Source organism: Gopherus evgoodei, unplaced genomic scaffold, assembly GCF_007399415.2.
Source record: "Gopherus evgoodei ecotype Sinaloan lineage unplaced genomic scaffold, rGopEvg1_v1.p scaffold_82_arrow_ctg1, whole genome shotgun sequence".
Classification (NCBI taxonomy): Eukaryota; Metazoa; Chordata; order Testudines; family Testudinidae; genus Gopherus; species Gopherus evgoodei.
In genome coordinates, this window is record NW_022060103.1 from 337535 (window position 1) to 360226 (window position 22692).

The window sequence follows — 22692 nt, forward strand, 5'->3', positions numbered from 1 at the left end:
CTCAGGGACCCCCCCCCCGCTCCAGCCCTGCGAGGGGCCACCCGGGACCTGCCAGGCTGGGCTCAGGGACCCCCCCCGGCTCCAGCCCCTGCGAGGGGCCACCCGGGACCTGCCAGGCTGGGCTCAGGGACCCCCCCCCCGGCTCCAGCCCTGCGAGGGGCCACCCGGGACCTGCCAGGCTGGGCTCAGGGACCCCCCCCCGGCTCCAGCCCTGCGAGGGGCCACCCGGGACCTGCCAGGCTGGGCTCAGGGACCCCCCCCCCGGCTCCAGCCCTGCGAGGGGCCACCCGGGACCTGCCAGGCTGGGCTCAGGGACCCCCCGGCTCCAGCCCTGCGAGGGGCCACCTGGGACCTGCCAGGCTGGGCTCAGGGACCCCCCCCCCGGCTCCAGCCCTGCGAGGGGCCACCCGGGACCTGCCAGGCTGGGCTCAGGGACCCCCCCCCGGCTCCAGTCCTGCGAGGGGCCACCCGGGACTTGCCAGGCTGGGCTCAGGGACCCCCCCCCCCGGCTCCAGCCCTGCGAGGGGCCACCCGGGACCTGCCAGGCTGGGCTCAGGGACCCCCCCCCCCGGCTCCAGCCCTGCGAGGGGCCACCGGGGACCTGCCAGGCTGGGCTCAGGGACCCCCCGGCTCCAGCCCTGCGAGGGGCCACCCGGGACCTGCCAGGCTGGGCTCAGGGACCCCCCCCCCGGCTCCAGCCCCTGCGAGGGGCCACCCGGGACCTGCCAGGCTGGGCTCAGGGACCCCCCCCCCAGCTCCAGCCCCTGCGAGGGGCCACCCGGGACCTGCCAGGCTGGGCTCAGGGACCCCCCCCCCCGGCTCCAGCCCTGCGAGGGGCCACCCGGGACCTGCCAGGCTGGGCTCAGGGACCCCCCCCCCCGGCGCCAGCCCTGCGAGGGGCCACCCGGGACCTGCCAGGCTGGGCTCAGGGACCCCCCCCCCCCCGGCTCCAGCCCTGCGAGGGGCCACCCGGGACCTGCCAGGCTGGGCTCAGGGACCCCCCCCCCCCGGCTCCAGCCCTGCGAGGGGGCCGGGCCGGGTCAGCTGAAATTCCCTGGTGCTAAAGGCCCCGTGGGACCCGTCACCCAACACTGCAGCTACACGAGCTGGTCCCACGCGAGAGTGAGACGGTGGCGCCCCTGGCGCCTGTTCGCTGAACTCCCCCACGCGGGGCAGGAGAGACGAGCCAGCGCCTTGCACGCTGCGGGCGGGGGGGCCCGCGGACCTGGGAAAGGGTCAGACGAGGGCAGCGCGCCGCGTCGGGGCCCCAGAGCCGCGTCGGGGGCGTGGAGCCGCTCCGCCGGCAGGCGAGCTGACACGCCTGGGCCTTCTCCGTGGGGAAGAGCCGCTGGGGGGCTGCCTGGGGGCCGTGCGCGCCCGCGGGGCTGGAGGAAGTAGATACGGGAGCGTCGTTTACTCCAGCACGAGAAGCAGGGGTCACGCGATGAAATGCAGCAGCAGCAGGACGCGCACCCCGACCTGGGGAACTCCCTGCTGGAGGATGTGGCAAAGCCGAGCCCATAACCGGCTTCAGAAGAACTGGTCCCGTTGAGGGCAGGTCGGTTGCCCGGTGGCTACGAGCCAGGCTGAGCCGTTCCTCTCTGCCAGGCGCTGGGAATGGGCGGCGGGGGGGTCACTGTTCATTCCCTCCGGGGTGCCCGGCACTGCCCCCTGGCAGCAGACGGGACACCCAGCCACTCGTCTGGGGTTTGGGGGACCCCTAGCTGTCGCAGATCTGTGGGCCCTGTCAGTGGGGCAGCCTCCTTGGGGTCGCACGATTCCTGGGGGCAGCCACTGGCTCCTCCACCCTCTGGGACCCACAAGGGAACTATGCCCCCCACCTTCCTGGAGCCAGACTCGCGGCAGCGGCAGGCAGGAGGGTTTCCCGAAGGTCCCAGCCCCCTTCCAGCTGCTCCCACGTCACACGTGGGCCAGGTCTCTGCAAAGCAGCACCCTCCCCCGCCAGTTAACCGGACAGGGGAAACTGAGGCACGCGCAGACTTCATCCAACACAGTATGAAAACTTCCCACTCCAGCTGCCGCCGCCCCGGCAGAGTCAGACGGCAGCGGGGGGAGCTCTCAGCAGGGCCCAGCCCCTGCACCACTAGCAACCCTCAGCCTGGGGGGCTTCTGCCCCGTCCCTTTGTCCCACCCCAGGGCCGTGGCAAGGCTGGCTCTGCCCTGCAGGGGTGGGGCGAGCCTGGACGCTGCCCTACCAGGCCCCCCGAGCTGGGGCAGGAACCCAGGAGTCCCCCTGAAGGGGCGGGCCCTGGCCTGCAGAGGACCTGCTCGGGCAGCTGGGTGGGGGGCAAACCTCAGGGAGGGGCCCTCTGAGATTGGCTGCATCCAGCACAGAGCCCCCCCTGGAGCCCCCCACCACGTGCCCCTGAGCCTGGCCCTGACTACCAGGGAGAGCACCCCCTGCGGACAGGCTGGGGCTGGGGGGGGCTGGGCTGGCAGGGGCTGCGAGTCGGGAGTGAGGGGCACCAGGAGGTGGGGGCAGGAGGCTGTGGGTGGGGGGGGCACTGGCAGGGCTGAGCTGGCAGGGGCTGCGAGTCGGGAGTGAGGGGCACCAGGAGGTGGGGGCAGGAGGCTGCGGGTTGGGGGGCACTGGCAGGGCTGGGGGGCAGGGCCTGTGGGTCAGGTGTGAGGGGCGCCGGCGGGTGGGGATAGGGGGCTGTGGGTCAGGGGGGCAATGGCAGGGCTGGGGGGGCAGGGGCTGTGGGTCGGGAGTGAGGTGCCCCGGCAGGGCTCAGCTGGCAGGGGCTGCGGGTCGGGGGCCACTGGCAGGGCTGGGGGACAGGGGCTGGGGGTCAGGGGGGCAATGGCAGGGCTGGGGGGCAGGAGGCTGTGGGTGGGGGGGCTGTCTGCCCTGATGATCATTAGCAAGGAGCCTGGTGATGTCACGGGGGACCCACACAGGTCCCCCTTGGAGCCCCTGGCCCAGCCCCCCCGTTGCACTAGGGCAGGTTTCACTGGGTCACCCCTCTGCCGGGGGGGGGGAATTCAGGGGCCCGTCTCTATTCCCCTCCCCCACCCCAGACCTGACTCCCCCTCCCTGCTCCAGAGCGTCCCATGGGCAGTTCGCAGCCTGTCACCCCGAGGGGGCAGCGAGGCCGCCCCCCATCTGGAGTCTCTCTGGCGATGCCTCTTGGGCACCAGGCGAACCCTCCTCCCTGCACCGCCAGCGGGAGGGCAGGGAAAGTTCTCGGGGGGAGGGGAAGGATCTAATTCCCAGCATCCCCTGGGAGTTGGACGGTCCCCTCTGTGTTCCCAGAAACTGCCCCTCCACAGCAGCAAGTACCGGGAAGGGCCTCGCCGGTGCCCCTCACTCCCGACCCGCAGCCCCCAGCCCAGCCGGTGCCCCTCACTCCCGACGTGCAGCCCCCGCCCCCACCGCAGACCTGCCGGTGCCCCTCACTCCCGACCCGCAGCCCCCAGCCCAGCCGGTGCCCCTCACTCCCGACCTGCAGCCCCCAGCCCAGCCGGTGCCCCTCACTCCCGACCTGCAGCCCCCGCCCCCACCGCAGACCTGCCGGTGCCCCTCACTCCCGACCCGCAGCCCCCAGCCCAGCCGGTGCCCCTCACTCCCGACCTGCAGCCCCCGCCCCCACCGCAGACCTGCCGGTGCCCCTCACTCCCGACGTGCAGCCCCCGCCCCCACCGCAGACCTGCCGGTGCCCCTCACTCCCGACCCGCAGCCCCCAGCCCTGCCGGTGCCCCTCACTCCCGACCTGCAGCCCCCAGCCCAGCCGGTGCCCCTCACTCCCGACCCGCAGCCCCCGACTCCGTTTCCAGGCAGGGCATCGCCCCTTCCCCTGGAATTACGCAGCCCAGACAGGGGCTGCGGTCGCGATGCGGGGATCCGCCTCCCAGAGCCGGGAGAACCCAGGCGTCCTGGCTCCCAGCCCCCGCCCAGGGAGGGGAGGGGAGAGGCGGGGCGGCGGAGGGAGGGGTCTGACTCCGGATTATGTCACAGGCTCTGCAGCCGCAGTGGGGAGCGGAGCGGCTCGGGCTCAGGTAGGGGCTGGGGGGTCCCGCTTCTCCTGCCCCCCGGACCGGCACCGCTGGGAGCGGCGAGGGGCTCAGTGGGGAGACGGGGGCTGCTGTGCGGTGGGGCTCGGCTCGGCTGCGTGTCCGGGGGGGGTGGGTTGTGAGTGTCGGTTGGGTGTGGCCGGTGTTCAGTGTCTGTGGGCTCCGTGTCGCGTCTGGTCTGTGGGTTGGATGTTGTCTGTATTGTGATGGGTGGGTTGCGTGTTGCGGTGGGTTGTGATGTTGCGTGTGGTGGGTTGTGTGGTGTTGTGGTGGGTTGTGGTGTTGCGTGTGGTGGGTTGTGGTGTTGCGTGTGGTGGGTTGCGTGTTGCGGTGGGTTGTGATGTTGCGTGTGGTGGGTTGTGTGGTGTTGTGGTGGGTTGTGGTGTTGCGTGTGGTGGGTTGTGGTGTTGTGGGTTGTGTGGTGTTGTGGGTTGTGTGGTGTTGTGGTGGGTTGTGATGTTGCGTGTGGTGGGTTGTGTGGTGTTGTGGTGGGTTGTGACTTGTGAGTTGTATGTTCTGGGTTGTGATGTGCGGGTTGTGTGTTGCGGTGTGTTGTGGTGTTGCGTGTGGTGGGTTGTGTGGTGTTGTGGTGGGTTGTGATGTTGCGTGTGGTGGGTGTTGTGGGTTGTGTGGTGTTGTGGTGGGTTGTGATGTTGCGTGTGGTGGGTTGTGTGGTGGGTTGTGGGTTGTGGTGTTGCGTGTGGTGGGTGTTGTGGGTTGTGGTGTTGTGGTGGGTTGTGATGTTGCGTGTGGTGGGTTGTGTGGTGTTGTGGTGGGTTGTGACTTGTGAGTTGTATGTTCTGGGTTGTGATGTGCGGGTTGTGTGTTGCGCTGGGTAGAAGCCAGGGCTGGGTGTGGCCTTTGTGTGGGTTGGGGGGGGATCTGGGGCGGTTGGTCGTGTCCTAGAGCCCCCGGCACACGGGGGTCAGGCGAGAGAGAGCCCCCGGACACCCCAACTTTGTGTGTGTGTCTGGGGGGGCGTCCCGGGGAGCAGAGTTTGGGAATGGGACGGGGGGGATTAACGGGGGGCCAGGCTGGCTGCTCCCCTCCCCCACAAAGGCATTGGTAAAGGGGGGGTGGAATTTGTGTGGGGGAGAGTCTAGATGGGGCAGGGGGAGCTCCTGCCAGTGCCCCTCACTCCCGACCCGCAGCCCCTGCCCCCCCCGCCCTGCCGGTGCCCCTCACTCCCGACCCGCAGCCCCTGCCCCCCCCCGCCCTGCCGGTGCCCCTCACTCCCGACCCGCAGCCCCTGCCCCCCCCGCCCTGCCAGTGCCCCTCACTCCCGACCCGCAGCCCCTGCCCCCCCCCCCGCCCTGCCGGTGCCCCTCACTCCCGACCCGCAGCCCCTGCCCCCCCCCCCGCCCTGCCGGTGCCCCTCACTCCAGACCCGCAGCCCCCAGAGGTTCACTGGGCTTGTCTGCTGGGGGGGGGGGTCTGAAAGTGAAGAGAGAAGAGGTTGGGTCCTTGAGATTCCCCCCATTCACCCCCCCGGGAAGGGTGGGGTCGTGGCAGGTGCTTGGGGGAGGGGAATTTCCACATGAGCTGCAGGCAAATTAGCGGGGGGGGGAGCACCTGGCTCTGGGTACGTGTGGGGGGAGGGGATTGCAGAGGGATGTGGCCACCCGACCCCCCTCCCCTCCCAGGGCCAGGAGAGAACCCAGGAGTCCGGGCAGGAGAGGGGGCCTGGCTGCGGGGATAAGTGGGGTTTGGCCCCATCAGCCTGGTGGGGGGTTGCTGTGTGGAGACGCCCCCCACCCCGGAGCACAGGGGCCAGGGCCCAGCGTGACCCGCCCCCCTCCGCGCCCGGACTGCCCAGGGCAGGGTGACCTGTCAGAGCTGGTTACTGAGTTAGAGTGGGGGGAGCAGCTGGGAGCCCGGACTCCTGGGTTCTCTCCCGGCTCTGGGAGGGGGGTGGGGGGGAGCAGCTGGGAGCCCGGACTCCTGGGTTCTCTCCCGGCTCTGGGAGGGGAATGGGGGCTGGTGAGTCAGAGCAGGGGGGGCTGGGAGCCAGGACTCCTGGGTTCTCTCCCTGGCTCTGGGAGGGGGGTGGGGGCTGGTGAGTCAGAGCAGGGGGGGCTGGGAGCCAGGACTCCTGGGTTCTCTCCTGGCTCTGGGAGGGGGGTGGGGGCTGGTGAGTCAGAGCAGGGGGGGCTGGGAGCCAGGACTCCTGGGTTCTCTCCCGGCTCTGGGAGGGGAGTGGGGGCTGGTGGTTAGAGCAGGGAGGGGCTGGGAGCCAGGACTCCTGGGTTCTCTCCCGGCTCTGGGAGGGGAGTGGGGGCTGGTGGGTCAGAGCAGGGGGGGCTGGGAGCCAGGACTCCTGGGTTCTCTCCCTGGCTCTGGGAGGGGAGTGGGGGCTGGTGGTTAGAGCAGGGGTCTGGGGCCCAGGACTCCTGGGTTCTCTCCCGGCTCTGGGAGGGGAGTGGGGGCTGGTGGTTAGAGCAGGGGGGCTGGGAGCCAGGACTCCTGGGTTCTCCCCCTGGCTCTGGGAGGGGAGTGGGGGCTGGTGGGTTAGAGCAGGGGGCCTGGGAGCCTGGACTCCTGGGTTCTCTCCCTGGCTCTGGGAGGGGAGTGGGGGCTGGTGGTTAGAGCAGGGGTCTGGGGCCCAGGACTCCTGGGTTCTCTCCCAGCTCTGGGAGGGGAGTGGGGGCTGGTGGTTAGAGCAGGGGGGCTGGGAGCCAGGACTCCTGGGTTCTCCCCCTGGCTCTGGGAGGGGAGTGGGGGCTGGTGGGTTAGAGCAGGGGGGCTGGGAGCCAGGACTCCTGGGTTCTCTCCCCAGCTCTGGGAGGGGAGTGGGGGCTGGTGGTTAGAGCAGGGGGGACTGGGAGCCAGGACTCCTGGGTTCTCTCCTGGCTCTGGGAGGGGAGTGGGGGCTGGGAGCCAGGAGTCGATGGAGCTGGGATCCCCATATCCTGGGTGCCCCGTTTCTGGCCCCCCACCCCCGGGCATCCGGCCCATGACGCTGAGACAAGAATCTGTTTGTGTTGAGGCTAAGAGCCGCCCCACCCCCGCACTTCCGCTGTCCAAGCCGGAGCCTGACCCCGGGCCCAGCCCCCAGCCACTACAATGGGGTGCCTGTTGGGGCAGGGCTGGGCTAGTGGGGGCTGCGGGTCGGGAGTGAGGCACACCCTCCCCTCCCCCGCCCTGCCTTTCTCCCTGTCTCATTTTTCCCTGGTGCCAGGTTTGAACTGGGTCCTTCTGGGGGGGAGGGGTCCTTGGGGGGCTTCAGCCCTTAATCCTTTGCTGCCTGGCTCTGGGAGGGGAGTGGGGGCTGGTGGGTTAGAGCGGGGGGGCTGGGAGCCAGGACTCCTGAGTTCTCCCCCCAGCTCTGGGAGGGGAGTGGGGGCTGGTGGTTAGGGCAGGGGGCTGGGAGCCAGGACTCCTGGGTTCTCTCCCCAGCTCTGGGAGGGGAGTGGGGGCTGGTGGTTAGAGCAGGGTTTGGGAGCCAGGACTCCTGGGTTCTCTCCCCGGCTCTGGGAGGGGAGTGGGGGCTGGTGGTTAGAGCAGCAGGGGCTGGGAGCCAGGACTCCTGGGTTCTCTCCCTCGCCCCCAGTGGGGTCAAGGTGACTGTGGACCAGTATCCCAGTGCCTTTTCATTGCCGTGGAAATGCAGGAAATGCAGCAATGGGGTCTAGGGGGAGGGGGAGATGCTGGCACAACAGACAGCGCCCGGCGCTCGCCTCCAAGCCCCCCCAACTGCCCCAGATACGCACACGCCCACCAACACCCCACAGCCTGCAACACCCAACACACCGATACCTCCTACAATGTCCAACATGCTGTGCAACACCCTCCAGCCTGGAATAGGCAACACCCAACACACCCTGCAACACACCAGTACCTCCCACAACACCCCCCAGCACATCCACAACCCCCCGCAACACCCACCATACCAATACCTCCTACAACATTCTCCAGGCTGTGACACCCAACACATCCCACAACACCCTGCCACACCCCAGCCTGCAACACCCAACACCCCACAGCACATCCACAATATCTTGCAACACCCAACACACCAGTACCTCCCACAACATTCTCCAGGCTGTGACACCCAACACATCCCACAACACCCTGCCACACCCCAGCCTGCAACACCCAACACCCCACACCACCCCACAATGGCCAACATGCTGTGCAACACCCTCCAGCCTGGAATAGGCAACACCCAACACATCCTGCAACACCCCCAGCCTGCAACAAGCAACACCAACACACCCCGCAACACCCAACACACACTGTAATCCCTCACACCCTGCAGCAGGCAGCCCCTGCAGCCCACCCACCCTCAGTAACACGCCTGGTGCCCCCTGCCTCCCCCGTGACCCCCCTCACTTGCGTCATGGCTCAGAGCCTGGGGTGTGACCCGCCGAACCCCCAAAGCCCCCCAGCAGCAGGATCCCCATGATGTAGGAAATCCCTAAATTGCTGCGAGCCCCTCCCCACAAGAGACCGGAGCAGGGCTGCAGACACCAGATCCAGGGAGCGGGGCAGGGGCCTGGCCCCTCTGGGGGGCACTGGATCCCACCTAGGCCCAGGGCAGGGACTGGCTGGCTTGGGTGGGGGGCAGATGTCTGACACCTGAGGTCTCTCTTCATGCCTGAGGAGTTTACAAGTGGCTTTTGGGTAGGGAGCTCAGAGACCTTGGGGAAATCCCCACCCCCCAACCCGGCCCATCCGCCCCCCATTTCTCCCTCTGCTCAGGGGGCCTCGGACAGACTCTGTCACTCACCTCATTAACTCCACGGCTGCTGGAATACTTTTTTTCCGGTAAACCAACCATAGAACTAGCAGGGGCTGCATGTCAGAAGTGAGGGGCACCGGCGGGGCAGGGGCTGTGGATCGGGAGTGAGGGGCACCGGCAGGGCTGGGCTGGCAGGGGCTGCAGGTCGGGAGTGAGGGGCACCGGCGGGGCAGGGGCTGTGGATCGGGAGTGAGGGGCGCTGGCAGGGCTGGGCTGGCAGGGGGCTGCGGATCGGGAGTGAGGGGCACCGGCAGGGCTGGGCTGGCAGGGCTGGGCTGGCAGGGGCTGTGGGTTGGGAGTGAGGGGCACCGGCAGGGCTGGGCTGGCAGGGGCTGTGGGTTGGGAGTGAGGGGTGCCGGCAGGGCTGGGGGGAGCCCCCGCTCCAGTTTTTACTTCCCCTCTTATCCTCTGGTTCCATCTGCCTCTGGGACATGGTGGCTCACGGGGGTGGTGCCCGGTGCTGGTGACCAGAATGGCGCCAACTCCAAGCAGACAATGACGGGAGCCCTGCAGCCAACCCATCCGGGCCCAGAGCTATGGGACCAACTGCCTCCTCCCACCCCCCTCCCGGAGCCAGGGACAGAACCCAGGCGTCCAGGCTCCCAGCCCCCCCCGCTCTAACCACCAGCCCCCACTCCCCTCCCAGAGCTGGGGAGAGAACCCAGGAGTCCTGGCTCCCAGCCCCCACTGCTCTAACCCACCAGCCCCCACTCCCCTCCCAGAGCCAGGAGAGAACCCAGGAGTCCGGGCTCCCAGCCCCCCTGCTCTAACCCACCAGCCCCCACTCCCCTCCCAGAGCTGGGGAGAGAACCCAGAAGTCCTGGCTCCCAGCCCCACTCCTGCTATAACAACCCCCCCCCCCCCCCCGCCCCCGACACACTCAGCTAAGAGTCCCTGACTTGATAACAAATTTACTTCACTATCATGCTGCCGTATGAGAGCTGGTGCCCCCTGGAGAGGAACAGCCCCGTCCCCCTCAGCCAGCCAGTCCCCACCCTGGGGCTGAATGTTTAATAACAGCACAGTTGGTGCAGCTCGCAGGGGCTTCAGGTCAGGAGTGAGGGGCACCGGCAGGGCTGGGCTGGGCTGGCAGGGGCTTCAGGTCAGGAGTGAGGGGCACCGGCAGGGCTGGGCTGGCAGGGGCTGCAGGTCAGGAGTGAGGGGCACCGGCAGAGCTGGGCTGGCAGGGGCTGCGGGTCGGGAGCGAGGGGCACTGGCGGGGCAGGGCTAGGCTGGCAGGGGCTGCAGGTCAGGAGTGAGGGGCACCGGCAGAGCTGGGCTGGCAGGGGCTGCGGGTCGGGAGTGAGGGGCACTGGCAGAGCTGCAGGGGGCAGGGCTGGGCTAGCAGGGGCTACGGGTCGGGAGTGAGGGGCACCGTCAGGGCTGGGGCAGGGCAGGGCTGGGCTGGCAGGGGCTGTGGGTCGGGAGTGAGGGGCACCGGCAGGGCTGGGCTGGCAGGGGCTGTGGGTCAGGAGTGAGGGGCACCGGCAGGGCTGGGCTGGCAGGGGCTGTGGGTCGGGAGTGAGGGGCACTGGCAGGGCAGGGCTGGGCTGGCAGGGGCTGTGGGTCAGGAATGAGGGGCACCGGCAGGGCTGGGCTGGCAGGGGCTGTGGGTCGGGAGTGAGGGGCACTGGCGGGGCAGGGCTGGGCTGGCAGGGGCTGTGGGTCGGGAGTGAGGGGCACTGGCAGGGCAGGGCTGGGCTGGCAGGGGCTGCGGGTCGGGAGTGAGGGGCACCGGCAGGGCTGGGCTGGCAGGGGCTGCGGGTCGGGAGTGAGGGGCACCGGCAGGGCTGGGCTGGCAGGGGCTGCGGGTCGGGAGTGAGGGGCACCGGCAGGGCTGGGCTGGCAGGGGCTGTGGGTCGGGAGTGAGGGGCACCGGCGGGGCTGGGCTGGCAGGGGCTGCGGGTCGGGAGTGAGGGGCACCGACAGGGCTGCGGGGGGCAGGGCTGGGCTAGCAGGGGCTGCGGGTCGGGAGCGAGGGGCACCGTCAGGGCTGGGGCAGGGCAGGGCTGGGCTGGCAGGGGCTGCGGGTCGGGAGTGAGGGGCACCGGCAGAGCTGGGGGGACGGGGGCTGCGGGTCGGGAGTGAGGGGCACCGGCAGGTCCGGGCTGGCAGGGGCTGCGGGTCGGGAGTGAGAGGCACTGGCAGGGCGGGGGGGGGGGCAGGGGCTGCGGGTCGGGAGTGAGGGGCACCGGCAGAGCTGGGCTGGCAGGGGCTGCGAGTCGGGAGTGAGGGGCACTGGCAGAGCTGCAGGGGGCAGGGCTGGGCTGGCAGGGGCTACGGGTCGGGAGTGAGGGGCACCGTCAGGGCTGGGGCAGGGCAGGGCTGGGCTGGCAGGGGCTGCGGGTCGGGAGTGAGGGGCACCGGCAGGGCTGGGCTGGCAGGGGCTGCGGGTCGGGAGTGAGGGGCACCGGCAGGGCTGGGCTGGCAGGGGCTGCGGGTCGGGAGTGAGGGGCACCGGCAGGGCTGGGCTGGCAGAGGCTGTGGGTCGGGAGTGAGGAGCATCTTTCCTCTCCTCTTCCCTATTAATAATTCATGCCCCCTCCCTCATCGCTGGTGCTTTTCCATCTGTTCCCACGTCCGTCCGTCTGCCCGTCTGTCTCCTGCTGGGGGGAGGGGAGGGGCTGGGGGATCCCGCTGGGTTGACAAGATAAGCCCCTTAGCCTGGTAATTGCCCGATGGGGGGGCGTGTCTCGCAGTGCAGGAATGTGGGGGGAGGAGCAGCGCTCCACCCCAGAGGTGGTCGCATGGATCTTGCTCAGTGATGGTGCTTCTCCCCCAGCCAGGTGCAGGCAGTGACCCCGGCGCTCCCCAGCCAGCGCTGCCTGGATTGAGGGGCCCCAGCCTGCGGCGAGGATGGCTCCCATGCAGGGCCGACTGCTCCAGCTCTGGCCCCTGCTGCTGGGCCTGGCTGCGGCCCTCACCATCCCCAAGGAGTGTGAGTAGCTGCGGGGTTCGAGTCCTTCCCCCCCCGAACCAGAAGTGGGGCACTCCAGGTGTCCATGGATGGCGGATCCCTCCCATTACCCTGCCATAGTACAGTCCAATTTTCAACCTATAGCAACAGGCAGCACCGTGGACAGGGCTCCGGGTGTTGCAATGGGCTGTAGCTAGTCAGCACCATGGACAGGGCTCCAGGTGTTGCATTGGGCTGTAGCTACAGGCAGCACCACGGACAGGGCTCCTGGTGTTGCATTGGGCTGTAGCTACAGGCAGCACCGCGGACAGGGCTCTGGGTGTTGGATTGGGCTGTAGCTACAGGCAGCAGCGTGGACAGGACTCCAGGTGTTGCATTGGGCTGTAGCTAGTCAGCACCATGGACAGGGCTCCAGGTGTTGCATTGGGCTGTAGCTACAGGCAGCACCACGGACAGGGCTGTGGGTGTTGGATTGGGCTGTAGCTACAGGCAGCAGCATGGACAGGGCTCTGGGTGTTGCATTGGGCTGTAGCTACAGGCAGCACCGCGGACAGGGCTCTGGGTGTTGGATTGGGCTGTAGCTACAGGCAGCAGCGTGGACAGGACTCCAGGTGTTGCATTGGGCTGTAGCTAGTCAGCACCATGGACAGGGCTCCTGGTGTTGCATTGGGCTGTAGCTAGTCAGCACCACGGACAGGGCTCCGGGTGTTGCAATGGGCCGTAGCTAGTCAGCGCCATGGACAGGGCTCCTGGTGTTGCATTGGGCTGTAGCTACAGGCAGCACCACGGACAGGGCTCTGGGTGTTGCACTGGGCTGTAGCTAGTCAGCACCATGGACAGGGCTCCAGGTGTTGCATTGGGCTGTAGCTACAGGCAGCACCACGGACAGGGCTCTGGGTGTTGCACTGGGCTGTAGCTAGTCAGCACCATGGACAGGGCTCCAGGTGTTGCATTGGGCTGTAGCTACAGGCAGCACCACGGACAGGGCTGTGGGTGTTGGATTGGGCTGTAGCTACAGGCAGCAGCACGGACAGGGCTCTGGGTGTTGCACTGGGCTGTAGCTACAGGCAGCACCATAAGAACGGCCATACCGGGTCATACCAAAGGTCCATCTAGCCCGGTATCCTGTCTGCCAACAGTGGCCAATGCCAGGTGCCCCAGAGGGATTGAAGCTAACAGGCAATGATCAAGTGATCTCTCTGCTGCCATCCATCTCCACCCTCTGATGAACAGAGGCTAGGGACACCATTCTTTACCCTTCCTGGCTAATAGCCATTTATGGACTTACCCACCGTGAATTTATCCAGTTCCCTTTTAAACATTGTTATAGTCCCAGCCTTCACAACCTCCTCAGGCAAGGAGTTCCACAGGTTGACTGTGTGCTGTGTGAAGGAGAACTTCCTTTGATTTGTTTTAAACCTGCTGCCCATTAATTTCATGTGGTGACCCCTAGTTCTTGTACTATGGGAACAAGTAAATAACTTTTCCTTATTCACTTTCTCCACATCACTCATGATTTTATAGACCTCTATCATATCCCCCCTTCGGCTCCTCTTTTCCAAGCTGGAGTCCTAACCTCTTTAATCTTTCCTTATATGGACCCGTTCCAAACCCCTAATCATTTTAGTTGCCCTTTTCTGAACCTTTTCTAGTGCCAGCAGATCTTTTTTGAGGTGAGGAGACCACATCTGTACACAGTATTCGAGATGTGGGCGTCCCATGGATTTATAGAAGGTCAATAAAATATTCTCAGTCTTATTCTCTGTCCCCTTTTTAATGATTCCTAACATCCTGTTTGCTTTTTTGACCGACTCTGCGCACTGCGTGGACATCTTCAGAGAACTATCCACGATGATGCCAAGATCTTTTTCCTGACTCGTTGTAGCTAAATTAGCCCCCATCATACTGTATGTATAGTTGGGGTTATTTTTTCCAATGTGCATTACTTTACATTTATCCACATTAAATTTCATTTGCCATTTTCTTGCCCAATCACCTAGTTTTGTGAGATCTTTTTGAAGTTATTCACAATCTCCTTTGGTCTTAACTATCTTGAGTAGTTTAGTATCATCTGCAAACTTTGCCAGCTCACTGCTTACCCCTTTCTCCAGATTATTTATGAATAAATTGAATAGGATTGGTCCTAGGACTGACCCTTGAGGAACACCACGTTACCCCTCTCCATTTTGAGAATTTACCATTAATTCCTACCCTTTGTTCCCTGTCTTTTAACCAGTTCTCAATGCATGAAAGGATCTTCCCTTTTATCCCATGACAGCTTCATTTACGCAAGAGCCTTTGGTGAGGGACCTTGTCAAAGGCTTTCTGGAAATCTAAGTACACTATGTCCACTGGATCCCCCTTGTCCACATGTTTGTTGACCCCTTCAAAGAACTCTGATCAGTAAGACACGATTTCCCTTTACAGAAACCATGTTGACTATTGCTCAACAGTTTATGTTTTTCTATGTGTCTGACAATTTTATTCTTAACTATTGTTTTGACTAATTTGCCCGGTACTGACGTTAGACTTACCGGTCTGTAATTGCCGGGATCACCTCTAGAGCCCTTTTTAAATATTGGCGTTACATTAGCTAACTTCCAGTCATTGGGTACAGAAGCCGATTTAAAGGACAGGTTACAAATCTTAGTTAATAGTTCTGCAACTTCACATTTGAGTTCCTTCAGAACTCTTGGGTGAATGCCATCCGGTCCCGGTGACTTGTTAATGTTGAGTTTATCAATTTATTCCAAAACCTCCTCTAGTGACACTTCAATCTGTGACAGTTCCTCAGATTTGTCACCTACAAAAGCCAGCTCAGGTTTGGGAATCTCCCTAACATCCTCAGCCGTGAAGACTGAAGCAAAGAATCCATTTAGTTTCTCCACAATGACTTTATTGTCTTTAAGCGCTTCTTTTGTATCTCGATCATCAAGGGGCCCCACTGGTTGTTTAGCAGGTTTCCTGCTTCTGATGTACTTAAAAAACATTTTGTTATTACCTTTGGAGTTTTTGGCTAGCCGTTCTTCAAACTCCTCTTTGGCTTTTCTCATTACACTCTTGCACTTAAGCTGGCAGTGTTTGTGCTCCTTTCTATTTGCCTCACTAGGATTTGACTTCCACTTTTTCATGGAAGTCTTTTTATCTCTCACTGCTTCTTTTCCATGGTTGTTAAGCCACGGTGGCTCTTTTTTAGTTCTTTTACTGTGTTTCTTAATTTGGGGTGTACATGGAAGTTGGGCCTCTATTGTGGTGTCTTTAAAAAGGGCCCATGCAGCTTGCAGGGATTTCACTTTAGTCACTGTATCTTTTCACTTCTGTTTAACTAACCCCTCATTTTTGTATAGTTCCCCCTTTTGAAATTAAATGCCACAGTGTTGGGCTGTTGAGATGTTCTTCCCCCCACAGGGATGTTGAATGCTATTGTATTATGGTCACTATTTCCAAGCGGTCCTGCTATAGTTACCTCTTGGACCAGCTCCTGTGCACCACTCAGGATTAAATCTAGAGCTGCCTCTCCCCTTGTGGGTTCCCGTACCAGCTGCTCCATGAAGCAGTCATTTAAAGTATCGAGAAATTTTATCTCTGTATTTCGTCCTGAAGTGAAATGTTCCCAGTCAATATGGGGATAATTGAAATCCCCCACCTTATTGGGTTCTTAATTTTGATAGCCTCTCTGATTTCCCTTAGCATTTCATGATCACTATAACTGTCCTGGTCAGGTGGTCAGTAATAGATCCCTAATGTTATATTTTTATTAGAGCATGAAATTTCTATCCACAGAGATTCTATGGGACATGTGGATTCGCTTAAGATTTTTACTTCATTTGATTCTACATTTTCTTTCACATATAGTGCCACTCCTCCCCTGCACGACCTGTTCTGTCCTTCCAATATATTTTGTACCCTGGAATGATTGTGACTCATTGATTGTCCCCACTCCACCAGGTTTCTGTGATGCCTGTTACATCACTATCCTCCTTTATCACAAGGCACTCTAATTCACCCAGCTTAGTATTTAGACGTCTAGCTTTTGTGTACAATCACTTGAAAAACTTCTCCCTCTTTATTTGTCTGCCCTTTTCTGATGTGCCAGATTCTTTTTTATGTGACTGTTTATCATCTGATCCGGCCCTTACATTATCCTCTTCTGTCCTCTGCTCCTGACTATAACCTGGAGATTCCCTATCATCAGACTCTCCCCTAAGAGAAGTCTGTGTCCGATCCACATGCTCCTCTGCAGCAGTCGGCTTTCCCCCATCTCCTAGTTTAAAAACTGCTCTACAACCTTTTTAATGTCTAGTGCCAGCAGCCTGGTTCCACTCTGGTTTAGGTGGAGCCCATCTCTCCTGTATAGACTCCCCACATCCCAAAAGTTTCCCCAGTTCCTAAGGAACGTGAACCCCTCCTCTCCACACCATCGTCTCATCCACACATTGAGACTCTGAAGCTCTGCCTGCCTAGCTGGCCCTGCACGTGGAACTGGGAGCATTTCTGAGACTGCCACCATAGAGGTCCTGGATTTCACTCTCTTCCCTAGTGTGACCGTGCTGCCCGTGCAAGCCAGCTGAGGTCACTCAATCAGGGTGAACTGTAAACCAAACAGGGCAGACAAACCCCAGACGCTGGTGGTTATTCCAATACTTAGATTTACCAACCAGCACAGAACAGCTTCTGTAGCACCTCCCTGGTTACGTGGAAGTCCAAACCCCACAGTTCCCTTAAAGTGCCCAGCCTCAGGCCTCCTCCAGACACACCTGTCAGATATGATGATGATTCCTGAATAATCTTACTTCATCATGTAAAAGAAAAGGTTCTTCCAATCCCAAAGGATCAGCCACATACCCAGGTCCAATTATAACTTAGATCTTACCCAAAATACACGCTACAGCCAATTCTTGTTAACTAAGCTAAAATTTATTAGAAAAGAAAAGAGAGAGAGATGGTTAAAAGATCAATATACAGACAGACTTGAATTCAATTCTTGAGGTTCAGATACACAACAGAAGTGAGTTTGTAGTTGCCAAAAGTCCTTTTAGAAATAGTCCAGAGGTTACAGTCCAATTTCCATATTCAGGATGGCTCCAGTCAGTGACTGGGGATCTCAATCCTTGTGGCTTAAGGTTTCCCCCTCTGGAAACCCAAAGCAGATCTGAGATGAAGCAGGATCATTTCCCAGCCTTCTTATACATTTCCAGCAGCCTTTTGCCCTGAGAAAACAATAGGCTTAACTCCTTCTCCCAAACATCCTGGCAATTAGCACAGAGTAATTTATCCATTAAACAGTTCAGATACATGTTACCACACCCTTCAAAGAGACATAGACAATAATACTATTTCACCCGAGTATCATCATAAATGCTAATATTCCTTTTTTGATCTTTGAATTAAAAGTATAGCAATAGACAAGCCTCGTTTGCTGGCATCCCAAGACCTGAGCAAACATCTCCCCATGAGATCTCTAACACTGCAGACTTGCATTTCAAAGCTCTGTTCATTTACAGATCTTGCTAACCAGTTCTTAAGGTTCACCCACAGGTCAGGTCAGTTAATTAACTCTTTCTAGCCCTGTCACCTTTCCGTGAGATATTATATTATACTCATAACGTCAACCTAGCAGCCTAAATTTGGCTTCCAGGACATCTCTCCTACCCTTCCCTATGTCCCTGGTACCTACTTGTACCACGACCACCGGCTCCTCCCCAGCACTGCACACAAGTCTGTCTAGATGCCTCTAGAGATCCGCAACCTTCGCACCAGGCAGGCAAGTCACCATACGGTTCTCCCGGTCATCACAAACCAGCTATCTACGTTTCTAATGATCGAATCTCCCATTACTAACACCTGCCTCTTCCTAGCAGCTGGAGTTCCCTGCCCCAGAGAGGCAACCCCAGCACCATCTGGAAGCAGGGTCCCAGCTATGGGAAGGTTTCCCTCTGCCCCCCATTGACAGCTCTGCTTCCCTGGGCCTTTCTTCCTCCTCAGCAGCACAGGGGCTGTCTGAGCGGAGGTGGGACAATTCCTCAGTGTCCCGGAAAGCCTCATCGACATACCTCTCTGCCTCTCTTAGCTCCTCCAGTTCCCCACCCTGGCCTCCAAAGCCCGTACGCGGTCTGAGGGCCAGGGCTGCTTGCACCGACTGCACACAAACGCCACCCGCCCACAGGGCAGGGAATTGTACATGCTGCACTCAGCACAATAAACTGGATAGTCCCCACTCTGCTGCTGGGCTTCTGCCTGCATCGTCTCCTAGTTAATGAAAGGGTGGTTTAAAGAGAGGGGGGTTGGAATATGGTTTGAAGTGTCGGTTTTAAGGGGGCTACAGGGGAACAGGTAGGACCAACGAGGGACCCCCACTCCCTTCCCAAGCTCCCTTGTGAAATTCCCTGTTAGCAGCCCCTGGTCACTTGTGTGCAGCTTTATAAAGCCCTGGCCTGAGTGAATGCCCCACCCACTGATTAAGGCTCAGCCAATCACCATGGACCAGGCTCCGGGTGTTGCATTGGGCTGTAGCTAGTCAGCACTAGGGACAGGGCTCTGGGTGTTGCAATGGGCGGTAGCTACAGGCAGCACCATGGACAGGGCTCCGGGTGTTGCATTGGGCTGTAGCTACAGGCAGCATCACGGACAGGGCTCCAGGTGTTGCATTGGGCTGTAGCTACAGGCAGCACCACGGACAGGGCTCTGGGTGTTGAATTGGGCTGTAGCTAGTCAGCACCACGGACAGGGCTCCAGGTGTTGCATTGGGCTGTAGCTAGTCAGCACCGCAGACAGGGCTCCGGGTGTTGCATTGGGCTGTAGCTACAGTCAGCACCACGGACAGGGCTCCAGGTGTTGCATTGGGCTGTAGCTAGTCAGCGCTAGGGACAGGGCTCCGGGTGTTGCATTGGGCTGTAGCTAGTCAGCGCTAGGGACAGGGCTCCAGGTGTTGCATTGGGCTGTAGCTAGTCAGCGCTAGGGACAGGGCTCCAGGTGTTGCATTGGGCTGTAGCTAGTCAGCGCTAGGGACAGGGCTCCGGGTGTTGCAATGGGCTGTAGCTAGTCAGCGCTAGGGACAGGGCTCTGGGTGTTGCAATGGGCGGTAGCTACAGGCAGCACCGTGGACAGGACTCCAGGTGTTGCATTGGGCTGTAACAACAGGCAGCACCATGGACAGGACTCCGAGTGTTGCACTGGGCTGTAGCTAGTCAGCGCCATGGACAGGGCTCCAGGTGTTGCATTGGGCTGTAGCTACAGGCAGCACCGTGGACAGGGCTGCGGGTGTTGCATTGGGCTGTAGCTACAGGCAGCACCGTGGACAGGACTCCGGGTGTTGCATTGGGCTGTAACAACAGGCAGCACCATGGACAGGACTCCGAGTGTTGCACTGGGCTGTAGCTAGTCAGCACCATGGACAGGGCTCCAGGTGTTGCATTGGGCTGTAGCTACAGGCAGCACCATGGACAGGGCTCCGGGTGTTGCATTGGGCTGTAGCTACAGGCAGCACCATGGACAGGGCTCCAGGTGTTGCATTGGGCTGTAGCTACAGGCAGCACCACGGACAGGGCTCCAGGTGTTGCAATGGGCTGTAGCTACAGGCAGCACCGTGGACAGGGCTGCGGGTGTTGCATTGGGCTGTAGCTACAGGCAGCACCGTGGACAGGACTCCGGGTGTTGCATTGGGCTGTAACAACAGGCAGCACCATGGACAGGACTCCGAGTGTTGCACTGGGCTGTAGCTAGTCAGCACCATGGACAGGGCTCCAGGTGTTGCATTGGGCTGTAGCTACAGGCAGCACCATGGACAAGGCTCCGGGTGTTGCATTGGGCTGTAGCTACAGGCAGCACCATGGACAGGGCTCCGGGTGTTGCATTGGGCTGTAGCTACAGGCAGCACCATGGACAGGGCTCCGGGTGTTGCATTGGGCTGTAGCTACAGGCAGCACCACGGACAGGGCTCCAGGTGTTGCAATGGGCTGTAGCTACAGGCAGCACCGTGGACAGGGCTGCGGGTGTTGCATTGGGCTATAGCTACAGGCAGCACCATGGACAGGGCTCCGGGTGTTGCATTGGGCTGTACCTACAGGCAGCACCACGGACAGGGCTCCAGGTGTTGCTATGGGCTGTAGCTACAGGCAGCACCACGGACAGGGCTGCGGGTGTTGCATTGGGCTGTAGCTACAGGCAGCACCGTGGACAGGGCTGCGGGTGTTGCATTGGGCTGTAGCTACAGGCAGCACCGTGGACAGGGCTGTGGGTGTTGCATTGGGCTGTAGCTACAGGCAGCACCGTGGACAGGGCTCCGGGTGTTGCATTGGGCTGTAGCTACAGGCAGCACCGTGGACAGGGCTGTGGGTGTTGCATTGGGCTGTAGCTACAGGCAGCACCGTGGACAGGGCTGTGGGTGTTGCATTGGGCTGTAGCTACAGGCAGCACCACGGACAGGGCTCCAGGTGTTGCAATGGGCTGTAGCTACAGGCAGCACCACGGACAGGGCTGCGGGTGTTGCATTGGGCTGTAGCTACAGGCAGCACCACGGACAGCGCTCCGGGTGTTGCATTGGGGTGTATCTGCCTGTGCCAAACCCATGGGTGGGGAGTTTCTGCAGGGGAGGACTCCATGGGTCTGATCTGGGGGGTGGTTTTGCACATCCGCTCTGGCACGCTTTGCACGTTTCTTCATGCCGCAGTGCACAATCATTCTCCAGGCCTTGCTTGCTGTAACACCCGCTTATGTACAATCCCCCCGTGCTTCCCATGAGTGCCAAGCCCCACCTTCCCCTTGCACATGTGGTCACACACTTGCCCTTCCCCACCCCCTCCACTCACTCTTGTGCATGCTCAGCCTCACCGAGCACCATCCAGCCCTTGTGCCAGCTCACCTGGCACGTTTTGGCACACGCTCCGGTGCACACTCGGGTCTCCCAGCATACCACACCTTGCAACCATGGACACGCTCTCGCCAGCTTGCCTTGCACACTTCTGTACGGGCATGTGCACACAACTCGCATGTTCACACCCACACAGCCCTTGGTCCCACTCCCGGGGCCCCCACGTAGGACGCCAGCTAATGTCTCCCTGTGTCTCTCCCCTCTGCTCCCCTTTGGCGGCACAGACAAGATGCACAACCGTGAGTCCTGGGGTGAAATGGGGTGTTGGGGGGGTGGAGCCGGTTCTGGGCACACTCGGGCTGTGGCTTTGCACACTCACCCCCTTTACCAAGAACCCCCAGGGCCATTTTGGATCCGTCAGGAGAGAGACTGGGGTGTCTGAGATGGGGGGGCATGGGGGAGGGGAAATGGGGGGTCTAGGGGAAGTTTGGGAGAGTTCAGAAGAGGGGAATTGGGGGATCTCAGGGAAGCTTGGCAGGGGATGGGGGCAGAGCAGGTTGCTGGGTTCTCAGTCTCTGTAACAGTCCCCCCCCCACCGCCCCCAGTGCGGCAGCCCCCGGAGATGACGGAGCAGCCGGTGGAGAAGCTGGTCGTGTTCCCCAGCGATGACATTGTGCTGCGGTGTGAGGCCACCGGGACCCCCCCCCTCGAGTGAGTACAGACCTGCTCTGCCTCCCCACCCCTCACTCCTCCCCGCCCAGACCCCTCAAGCCCCCAGTGCTGCCCCGAGCTCCTTCCCCTCCCCTGCAGGTTCCGCTGGACGAAGGACGGGCGCTGGTTCGACCCGCGCCAGGAGGCCGGGGTGACGGTCGTCGAGGGCTCGGGGACCCTCTATGTGAACAACAGCAACGCGGGGCGGCACCAGGGCGTCTATCGGTGCTACGCCAGCAACGACCTGGGCACGGCCATGGGGCCGGAGATCCGCGTCATCGCCGAGAGTGAGTGACCCCCCGGGCGGCGCCCCTCACTCCCGACCCGCAGCCCCCTGCCAGCCCAGCCGTGGGACCCCCCAGCCCTGCCAGCGCCCCTCACTCCCGACCCGCAGCCCCAGAGCCCGGCCCTGCCCCCCCCAGCCCTGCCAGTGCCCCTCACTCCCGACCCGCAGCCCCAGAGCCCGGCCCTGCCCCCCCCAGCCCTGCCAGCGCCCCTCACTCCCGACCTGCAGCCCCAAAGCCCGGCCCTGGGACCCCCCAGCCCTGCCAGCGCCCCTCACTCCCGACCCGCAGCCCCAGAGCCCGGCCCTGCCCCCCTCAGCCCTGCCAGCGCCTCTCACTCCCGACCCGCAGCCCACTGCCAGCCCAGCCCTGGACTCCCCATCCCTGCCGGTGCCCCTCACTCCCGACCCGCAGCCCCAGAGCCAGGCCCTGCCCCCCCCAGCCCTGCCGGCGCCCCTCACTCCCGACCTGCAGCCCCAGAGCCTGGCCCTGCCCCCCCCCAGCCCTGCCAGCGTCCCTCACTCCCGACCCGCAGCCCCAGAGCCCGGCCCTGCCCCCCCCAGCCCTGCCAGTGCCCCTCACTCCCGACCCGCAGCCCCAGAGCCCGGCCCTGCCCCCCCCAGCCCTGCCAGCGCCCCTCACTCCCGACCCGCAGCCCCCCCCAGCCCTGCCGGTGCCCGTCACTCCCGACCCGCAGCCCCTGCCAGCCCGGCCCTGCCGGTGCCCCTCACTCCAGACCCGCAGCCCCCCCCAGCCTGGCCCTGGGACCCCCCAGCCCTGCCAGCGCCCCTCACTCCCGACCCGCAGCCCCCGCCAGCCTGGCCCTGGGACCCCCCAGCCCTGCCAGCGCCCCTCACTCCCAACCCACAGCCCCAGAGCCAGGCCCTGCCCCCCCCCAGCCCTGCCAGCGCCCCTCACTCCCGACCCGCAGCCCCAGAGCCTGGCCCTGCCCCCCCCAGCCCTGCCAGCGCCCCTCACTCCCGACCCGCAGCCCCAGAGCCCGGCCCTGCCCCCCCCCAGCCCTGCCAGCTCCCCTCACTCCCGACCCGCAGCCCCAGAGCCCGGCCCTGCCCCCCCCCAGCCCTGCCAGCTCCCGTCACTCCTGACCCGCAGCCCCAGAGCCCAGCCCTGCCCCCCCAGCCCTGCCAGCGCCCCTCACTCCCAACCCGCAGCCCCTGCCAGCCTGGCCCTGGGA

At 62.7% G+C, this 22692-nt stretch overlaps 1 protein-coding gene across 1 annotated transcript in view; it reads left to right on the plus strand.

Annotated features, from left to right (window-relative positions):
* The first annotated feature begins 3955 nt into the window (after positions 1–3955).
* The window catches only part of LOC115644004 (neuronal-glial cell adhesion molecule-like), a 34526-nt gene continuing 15789 nt past the window's right edge, over positions 3956–22692 (plus strand). The window contains exons 1-5 of the mRNA XM_030548050.1: positions 3956–4020; positions 11559–11714; positions 20787–20801; positions 21108–21213; positions 21313–21500. Coding sequence (XP_030403910.1) covers positions 11633–11714; positions 20787–20801; positions 21108–21213; positions 21313–21500 — 391 coding nt within the window. The 5' untranslated portion in view covers positions 3956–4020; positions 11559–11632. The remainder of the gene's footprint in view (positions 4021–11558; positions 11715–20786; positions 20802–21107; positions 21214–21312; positions 21501–22692) is intronic.